Source organism: Rhinolophus hipposideros, assembly GCF_964194185.1.
Source record: "Rhinolophus hipposideros genome assembly, chromosome: 24".
Lineage (NCBI taxonomy): Eukaryota > Metazoa > Chordata > Mammalia > Chiroptera > Rhinolophidae > Rhinolophus > Rhinolophus hipposideros.
In genome coordinates this window covers 28,721,250-28,731,271 of record NC_138070.1, presented here as the reverse complement: position 1 = coordinate 28,731,271, position 10,022 = coordinate 28,721,250, and the positions used below count along the sequence as shown (strand labels likewise).

Genomic DNA, 10,022 nt, shown 5'->3' with positions numbered 1-10,022 from the left:
AAATGTGACTTTGGCCTAGACAGGATTTTAATTTTTGTTTTAGACAAATGCCTCAGGCTGTCTGCGACAACACTACCCATAGTCTCCTCGGGAGAAAACTTTCCGAGGGTATCTTCTTCAGAGCCCTGTCAATATCTCTTCCCAAAAAGAACTAGCAAACTGGCGGCACACTGGCCCTTGGTCATGGGGACCTTCACGTATGAGCTCCCCATCACCCTGCATCCCCTTGTCCCTGGGGTGATGGGAATGTTTCTGCAGATCACAAAAGGAGTTTGTCCTTCCTTCCCTCCTGCCTCTGAAAGGTGCTGGCAACTCCCTGTCCTGCAGCCAATGCATGTGGCTCTAACAGTAGTCAACAACCAGGAAAGTTGTTTCATGATTTGGGGCCTCGAGACTTCATGACATTGGGCTGTACCCACCATACTTTTAAGAACACAAAACCTCTGGACGTCCAAGAAAGATGCCAGCAGGAGACTGGGGGCATCCGGAGCCTCTAAAACTGTCTGTCTACGGGCCTTTAGAAACACAGCAAAAGGAACTCGAGACATACAAACTGAAAAACAGCCTCAAGGAACTTACGCTCTAACAGAGAAAAAAACAAATCCATGTCCTCGTAGAAAATGTGGCAGGATCACAGTGACAAGGCCAAAAAGTGCATTAAGAGGAAGAGGCGAAAGAGGAATGAACAGGTTAGACTGGAGAAGAGGCAAGGTTAATTAAGAAACAGGAAGAGGTGGCCTCAAAGTCTTATGCTGAGAAGTGTAAGGGAGAAGGGAGTTGAGGCAGTTGGGAAAAGGACATTGTCTCCCTGCACAGAGCAGGCTGGGGCGCAGCCTCGCAGGGCGGGACTGAAAGACTTAGAGGAGAGAGAAGCCTCTGCGCCTGGAAGATGCAACACTCAGCAAGGCCAACCGAAAAGAGAGTAGCGAAGTGGGGGTATCTCAGACACAGAGCAGCAGCAGCCGTTTTCTGGGCTTTAGGCAAACAGACAATTCAGTGCACAGGAATCCTGAGAAACAAGTTTGCTTTTCGTGCAAAGCACATTTCAGTTCTCTCACCCCAATACTTTCCACTCTTGAAAGGATCTTTCAAGTATGATGGGGGGTAAGATTTAGGGGGCACCTACAGAAACTTGCCAGAGGATCAGGCAATCACCTGGTCGCTGACTCGGGCAGGAGAGAGATTGGGGAGAACCCCTTGGGATGATCGTTAATCTGTTGCTGCAAGTCCCTGCTCATTTTCTGCTGAGTGGACATGCAACCAAGCTGACAAAGCACATCTTGTTGAGGGAAGTGCTTCCTACCCTGCAGTCCAGCTCCAGCCCAGGCCCAGGCAAGGGTGTGGGGCACTGCCCGGTGAAATGAGGTGCAAAGGTGGCGAGAAGGGTAGGGGAACTCTAAGCACCTGGGGAGGGAAAGAGAGGGTCACGGAGGTCCCAAGACTTCCTAAGACAGTTTTAGAACTGACCAGTCTCTGAGAAAAACTTAAACCCAGCCTGGTTAAAGTTGGTTTCTGATAGATCTGTTCAGACTAGTTTGAGGACATGGGTCTGTTAGCATGAGACCCATTTGGTGATGGTTTGAATCTCAGCAAACATCTGTGGATGATGTAGAAGCCAATCAGAAGGAACAGTGACCCAGAACACGAACTCATTGTTAGGCAAGCACCCTGGGACACCTACGGAGAGTCCAGGGCCTGCTCCAGGAGTCCTTTACTTTCTACTAAAAAAGATGCGAGCACTGGGAGGAGAGGCACTGCTCCTGGCTGTGTCACCTTGTGTCTCTGGGGAAGACCCCTGCACCACTCCCATCCCTGCATTAGGACAAAGCTGAAGTACAGAGAGCAGGCTGCGGCTGAAAATTTTTCCACTACTACCGCCCCCTAAAAGGCACAGACTTATTTGCATGGGAGGAGAGAAGGCTGAGAATGACGAAGGCCCTCTGCAGGGATCTGGCACTGGGTTTGGTTCTCAACTTGGCTCCTGACCAGCTATTATCCAGGATAAAAGCTTAACTTCTCTCTGATTAATGGACTTCCTGTAAAACTAGACAACGTAGCCCATTTCATAGGCCGAGCAGGCAGCATCAACCAAAAGCGCTTGTGGAAGTGCTTTCCAATCCTCCCAGAGGAGAGGCTGCAAGAGAGGAGGGCTGAGGCCTCCATGTGGTCAGCTTCGTTGTGTGATCAGTTTGCCACGGCGCTCTCCCGTCCTCTGAAAAACTTCAAGGAGAAGCTGACAAGACCCTAAGATAAAACCCTGAACCTTCAGGAATCACCATCCTGGATGCCAGAGAAGGGAAAGAATGCTTTTATTTAGCAAGGCCCAGAAAGGTAGATGACTCCGAGAGAACTAAGAAAGAAGCTGAGAAAGTGAGGAAACTGCTCTCCATAGAAGGAACCCTTGGGCAACAGGGATCACTGGATAACTGTTCAGAGCCACACAGAATGACCTCCTATTCACCACGATCCACAGAAAACTTGTAGAGTGGGTTTCTGGATGCCCATCTCAAGTCTTAGGAACTGGAGGGTAAAGGAAAAGATGGATGTGGAGGGAGCAGAGCTTGATGCCTAATCAATTCTCTTACATTTGAAAGGCCAAGACCCATCCTGAGTCACAGGGCAAAGCTATACAGAGCTGAGTCTGAAGGACAAGCCCGGGGCTTATAAGTGCACGTAACCTTGGATTCAGGGCTTCCAAAACAGGAGGAAAGATAATCTGAGGTCCTAAACCCTCCACTGAAATCCTTCCAACCCCTAGGGACAATACCAAGATGACAGGCCAAGGACTCAGAGCTGGAAGTCAGAAAGTGCCTAGAACACAACACACATGTATCTGTGTGACAACAGTCAGTACTGGACACCTCAGACAGGACAATTTGAGAGCCCAGGACATAAGACCAAAACCATCATAGGAAAACAGCATCCAAATGAAAGGCCTTTCAGGCTGGGGTGGGGGGAGGAGGAACGTGAATAAGGCAGAACAGTTCCTCAGGAGTGAGACTAAATTGGCACAGATCCACCTGCCTACTTTGGCCACTGTGTACACTCTCTGGCCCATTGGGACAGCACCTGGTAGGCAGATCATGAAACTGTACATGGGGTGGGCTAGCGGTGAAGACAACTTTCTGCATGCCTCGTGTAAGAAACCTCACACAGATGGCTGGGTGTGGTCTGCACAGACTGGTTCTCGGAGGCCAAATCTTTACCTCCTTTGTCTATTCACAAGAGGTTAAAAAAGACTGCTTTCACTTTGTTGCTCTTAAGAGCAAAGGCAGTGAACACACTGCCTTAGCTAAGTCAAAATGGCAGTCACTGCCCAGGTTAATGGATGGAAGCAGGCAGGCAGAGTACTGAAAACAAGCAGATCATTCCTGTGTCACTCTGAAAAGAATGATACGATTTGTTTGACAGAACTAGTAACAGGCTTTGCTTCCTAGCTGAGGCCATTATTAAAGTCAGTTTTTATTTCCCAAGCCCACACTGGGCAGAGTTACCATGTAATTAATGGACAGTCGGTGAGATGGGTCCTCTGCCCTGTAGGACATCACAAGTGCACACACCAGGGAAGATCATCACGACAACCCACGTGGCATCAGGCCTCTGGGTCAGTCTGCATGACAATCAAATGAGAAACAGAAGCTGCGTTCTCACCTTAGGACATCCAGAGCCCACCTCTTTCCAGATCTTCTGAAAAGTGGGACATCATTTTAAATTTAAAATCACAGAGCACATCTAGCCAAGTAGTTCTCAAATCTTTTGTTAAACATTGCAGAACCTGTCATCCAAATGGATACATAATGAAGAAAGATAAATAAGAAACCAATAAAAATGGTTACCCTAAAGGGGATGGGGACACAGGGTAGAAAGGGCAAGAGGGAAAGCAAACCTTTGTTTTATCATTTGACTTTTGAAGCACATAAATTTATTATCTCTTCAAAAAAAGTAAAGCAATTTTTGAAGTCAAAAGCCCACAATGTACAGCGGCTGACAGTGGAACTGCTCTGGCAGAAGGTGTTGGGAGGGGTCGTGGGCAGAGCCTGGGCTGCCCTGCTCCTTCCTCACCCAAGCTGTCTTGGTGTGTCTTCCATTTGTTCTCTGCATTGAGACACCACTGGCCTGGCCCAATCTTTTTATTTTCTAGCTGGAAAACTAAAGCCCAGGAAGCCGGGCTCTCCTTCTCTGGGTCTCTCTTTCCACAGGACATATCCAGAAAGGGCTAAATGCACTCCCTAGAAGAAATAATACACCCAATCCTTTTGAAAGATTTATTTTTAATTAAAAAATAAAAGTTATCTTCACATATCTGTATTTCAGCTTCAAGGATGACAACTTAATGAAGCAAGAAAAACAAGGCTTATCAGTTCTTGAGTCACCTGACCATCTTATAATGGGTACAAAGGCACGCGTGTCTTCAAACAAACAAACTTTATTCAGAAACAATTCTAATAACTCAGAACTCCCTTCCCCCAACTTGTTTTTGCCCACCCTCACCCCCCACCCCCCAAAACAACAACCAAAACATTAAATTCTCTTTTAAACTACAGAAATAAGTGCTGAGTCAGCAAGGAACCTGGGCAAGCTGCCCAAGTCCTCCGTATCTCTCTGCTTTGATGACTGGCTGCCCAGAGGCTGGCAGGGAGAGAGCCAAAGCCATCCTCCACCACACATCAGGTGGGGCTTGTGCCCAGCCCCGCAGCCATCACCCCAGCTGGGGCAGGCAGTCCCAAGGCACTATCTCTCTTCAGTAAGGACATCCTGTGGCTAAAGCATCCTTTCAGGAAGAGAAAAGCCTAAGAGAAGCAAGTCTTCCTCAAACGCTTGAGATGAAAATACCACTGGATCTCTTCTCCCCCAGTTAACCAGGCTGTGGGAAGTTTTACTCTCCCTATTCTCCCTGCCTTTTCTCTTTCCCTTCTTCCCAGTCTCCCTCTCCCCTCAAAGAGTTTTATTTTAGCTTGATGGTGGGGGTTCCGAAGAGGCTATTGGCAACTCCTGGGGCTGGCCTGGGGGCTCTGCCACCTCTACAGGGACATCACATGCGTTAGGTTTCTGTGTGTCACAGAGCTCTTCCTGTCCTTGGGAGGGTGCCAGGTGTTCCTGGCTCTGGGCCTGGCTGTTCAGCTTCTCTTCAGCTTCTATCTCTTCTGAAGTGGGGATGGAGTTCTTCTTGGGACGACCTTTGGGTTTTGTGGGCGCTTCCTGCCCACCTTTAAGAACCTACGTGGGAGAGAAATGGTCATTAAGTCTAAGAAATAACTCCTTCCCACTTTACCATTCAACAGCATCTACACCATTCCTTCCCAGTGGTGACAGAGTTCAGCAAATAGTATTTTCCACCCATCAGCTACAGTCTACAAGGACGTCTTCATCCTTCAAATGTACTTTTAGTCAATATCACGTATTTTAGCATTAAATAAAATGATCACACACACAAAAAAAATCCAACTTCAATAATAAGGAAAGAAATAAAATTAAAATATTAATGTGGTATCAATAAAGTTGACAAATTAAAAAAAAAGACAATATTTGTAGCAAGCAGGAAAATAAATACTTTCCATAGAGTTGAAGAAAGATATAGAGCAAGCAAAATAAGAATACCCCAAATAGCATTTGCTGATTTCAAAGGACTTGCACATTTATTATCCTGATGTGACTTACACAAGAATCCCATGAGGTAGGCAGGAATAATTTTTAAAATATTTTTATGCTACTTAGAAATATAACAGAGACTCCCTCCTCCACTGACTCTGAATCCTGGTGTAATTGCTGACTTTCTGGGCAGCCAATGAGAAGGGCTTCAGGAGGACCTGGGTTAGCACAAATAATTAGGGATGGGGTATATTTTTGCTACTTACATACCTACCTTCCTCTTGTCTTCCCCATTTGAACAGAAGCTCCTTGAAAGTAAATCCTACTTCTATCCCTGGCTTTACACTCCAAGCATCTAACTTCCAACTAACTTTCTATGCGGTCACTAAATATTTATTGACTACATCTCCTTCCTGTAAGAGCAGCAGAGGTGCTGAATTACAAGAATGAATGTAGTAACTTGATAAACCATAGTTCTGTTTTAAAAAAACAGCTTTATTGAGATACAATTGACATACCATACATTTCATCCATTTATAGTACACGATTTAGTTTTCTTTTTTTTTAGTATAGTCAGAAAATTGTGCAATTATGTACCACCAGAATCCAATTTTAGAACATTTCATCACACCAAAAAAGAAACCCCTGCCCATGAGTAGCCACTCCCCATTCCCTGTTCCCCAACCATAGGCGACCACTAATCTGTTTTCTGTCTCTACAGAGCTGCCTATTCTGGACATTCCATATGAAAATAATCATATACTGTGTCATCCTTTGTGACTGGCTTCTTTAACTTAGCATAATGGTTTCAAGGTTCGTCCATGTTATAGCACGTACCAGTATTTCATTCTTTTTTATGGCCAAATAATATCCATTGTATGGGCATACCCCATTCTCTTTACCATTCACCAGTTGATGGGCACTTGTTTGACACTTGGGTTGCTTCTACCTTTTTGATTATTGTGAATAACGCTACTATGAACATGGGTGTGCAAATATCTGTTCAAGTCCCTGCTTTCACTTCTTTGGGGTATATGCCCAGAAGTGGAACAGCTGGTAACTCTGTTTAACATTCTGAGGAACTTCCACACTATTTTCCAAAGGAATCCACCATGTTATAGTCCAATTAGCAGTATGCGAGGACTCCAGTTCTCCACATCCTCACCAATACTTGTTACTAAGCCTTTTTGATTACGGCCATTCTATTGAGTGTGAGTGGCATCATTGTTTTTGATTTGCATTTCCTTGATGACTAATGCAGTTGAGCATCTTTTCATGTGCCAGTACTGTGTCTTCTTTGGAGATATGTCTATTCAAATCTTTCGTCCTTTTTTAAAATTTGGTTCTATTTTTATTATTAAGTTGTAAGAGTTCTTTATATATTTTGGATACAAGTCTCTTAGACTCAAGATTCGCAAATATGTTCAACCATTCTGTGTGTTGTCTTTTCACTTTCTTGATAATGTCCTTCATAACACAAGAGTTTTTAATTTTGTTGATGTCCAATTTATTTTTTCTTTTGTTATTTGTGCTTTTGATGCTATATCTAAGAAGATTTTGCCTAATTCAAGGTCATGAATATTTACTCATATTTTCTTCTAAGAGTTTTACAGTTTTAGCTTATACATTTAGGTCCATGATTCACTTGAGTTAATTTCTGTGTATGGTATGAGGAAAACGATAAGTCTTTAATAAACACCTCCTTTTAGCTGGGAATCTTCTCAAGCACTGTACTTTCCACCCAAAAACACAGGTCTGAAGGAGACCTCTAACAAGGTATAAATGCTGACAGAATCCACCTTCTGGGAGAAGACATCCCTATATTTCTTTTCATATAAGTCACTATCTGATTTTGATTTCAATTCAGGCTGTTGACAGCACCTAAATGTGCCAAGATGGAACTTACATGTTGAAAGCAGCTTCACTCAGTATGAAAGAGATTATACAAAATTAAGTTGCCCCATGTATTAATCAAGTTATAAAAGGGCAGGTCTAAGGAAGCCACCTAATTGGCAAAAGAAAGTCCAGCCCAGCAATTAGAGAACACCACCCACACAGCTTGGATCAACCCCACCTGGCTGTTTTCCTACAGTACACACAAAAAAATTCAAAACAATCAGACCATTTTCTAAATGGAATAAAACATTCCAGCGCAAGCAATAATTAGGAGATAACTACCCTCTTGGCTGCTTTCCGCACTCGACCTCTGGCCCCTTGCCTTCCAGCACACCTGAGACATGCAATTATCTCACAACCACCTCACACTGGGAGCTGCACATTCTCATGCACCCTGTGGCTCTTCTCCCAGGATGCCATACTCCCCAATTGTTCCTAGAGCCAATTTAGTTTCCTTGGTCCTGGGAGGCCAGACAACCCATTGCACACAAGGTCACGTCTCTCGGAAAAACTAGCACATCATCTACTTTTCTTAGCCGTGCCTGCTGACAGCCCTCCTCTGAACTCTAAAACCAGGGATCCCAATGTCCTATGGCTAAGGAGGTCAGGACAAGGCCTTTGCTTCCTTCTCAAGCTGCTCAGATGGGGGACAGGCTGTTTGACTGGAGATCTCAGAACAATAGTGCAGGGAGGGGCCTTCTACCTCCCCCATTATTCAGACGGGAACCTGAGCTTAGCAGACAGAAGTGGTTCATCAGGGTCAGAGAACAAGCCGAGGGCAGGGCTGGGACTTGAACACAAAACCCCTGACCATTCGAATCTAACACTCTTACCAGTATCTCACTGTGCATAATATGTGAGGGATACATAAAATGTGCTGCTGTTATGTCTGGCTCCACTATTTATCTGGAATTACCCAATCTCCCAGAAGTCCCTATGCCATAGACTTATTACCTGGAGTGCTTTGTGCTCCTTTTTCTCAATCTTTATCTGCAGCTCTAAGGAAAAGTGAGAGCCATATAACTGATGACTGTTTCCACGGAGCTGAGATGCAAGTTTGGATTCTCTAGCATGAAACTCTTCCCAACACACTGTTTAGCAGACTTTCTCCACTTGAAGATGGAATGTTCCACTTACCACAAGCCCAGATGCTATGGAACTGATGGGGGAAAGCAGGTGGAATGAGAAAGGACAAACACTCAGGACTACTCTTAACCAGAGTTCCAAGGGCCTGGCTTATCTCTCCTGGACTCCAAAAGTCTAGATTCTCTGAGACATAAATTTTGTGGATAAATAATTTTTAAAATAATAGTAACAAGAAGAATAGCAGCTAATATTTCTTGGCTAAGTTTTACAGGGATTAGCTCAATTAATACTACGCCTTTATAAGGTACATATTAGGTATTTACTGATGAGGAAACAGGCACACAGAGGTTAAGTAACCTGCCCAAGACTACATAGATAGCAATTTCTATGGTAGCAATTTCACGGAACTGTTGATTATCTGGAGACTTTCAGTGCAAAAGGTGATGATGGAACATGGTATGTGGCCCACCCAACCCTGTGACTGGGAGAAGGTTGTATCCATCTGGATCCCCTCACAAAACAGAATTCTGTTTGCATTGTATTTCAGAGCTTTAAAAATACCACTGAATAATTGGGCCTGTTGCAAAACACTGTGAGTCCTACTGGAACTAAAGCCAAACAGAAATGGAATAGAGGGTGAGTGTCCCATCTCATGTGCAAGATTAAATTTACCCAACCCGCTATAGGTTACAAATGCTGCATGGTAAAAACGAGTCAGAGATGCTATCTTGGTTTTGGCAGTACTGTCCTTGGCAGCTGTGTGAATAACTCTGAGAATCAAGTGCTAATCTTTTTCCAGTTCCAATTAGGTTACTAGCCTTGAGACATCTTTATTACCCAATTATCTTTTTCTTTTCCTCCCTAGTACTTGAAGAGATAGCCTTGAAAGAGTTTTACCAGGAAAATATATGAAGCAATCAGGATCCCAACAATGCCATGCTGTTCTGGGAGCGTCAGAACTCGGGTCCACACTGAACAACATCCCTCACATTTTAGCTCCAGCCATCCTGAAACACTTTGAGTGCCCCCCAAATACGCCCATCCCTTCCTTCTGCCTGAGCCTCTCTTCCCACCTTCACTGGGCACTTTTTAGTCATCTACTAAAACTAATTTAGACGGCATCTCTTCTGTGAAGCACCCCCTTCTCTATACTGATTCTGCACCCTGTAAATCCTTCTGCGATTGCCCTGATCACTCGGTATCGTTACTAGTTTACAATTCTGTCTCCTCCACTTGACTGATACCTTTTTCTAATTTTATATTTTAATGGATAGGTCCATGGTGAAAGTAAGTGCTCAATAAACGACTGTGAAAGTTATCTGAAAACTAGGCACTCTTGTGTTCTCAAGTAACCTGAATTCGGTTGGCCTGTGAAATGCTCTCTGAGGTTAAGTCTGCTCAGTTCCTTCCATCTTGTTCTACACAACGTTGATAACCGTCAATAACCAGCC

The 10,022-nt window shown here is 44.3% G+C and overlaps 1 protein-coding gene across 1 annotated transcript in view; it reads right to left on the bottom strand.

Moving 5' to 3' along the window:
- Positions 1-4,950: 4,950 nt before the first annotated feature.
- BARX2 (BARX homeobox 2) overlaps positions 4,951-10,022 on the bottom strand; it is a gene marked incomplete at its 3' end in the record, with an annotated part of 62,650 nt that continues 57,578 nt past the window's right edge. Inside the window, exon 4 of the mRNA XM_081037402.1 lies at positions 4,951-5,217. Within this exon, the coding sequence (XP_080893528.1) occupies positions 4,951-5,217 (267 nt within the window). The remainder of the gene's footprint in view (positions 5,218-10,022) is intronic.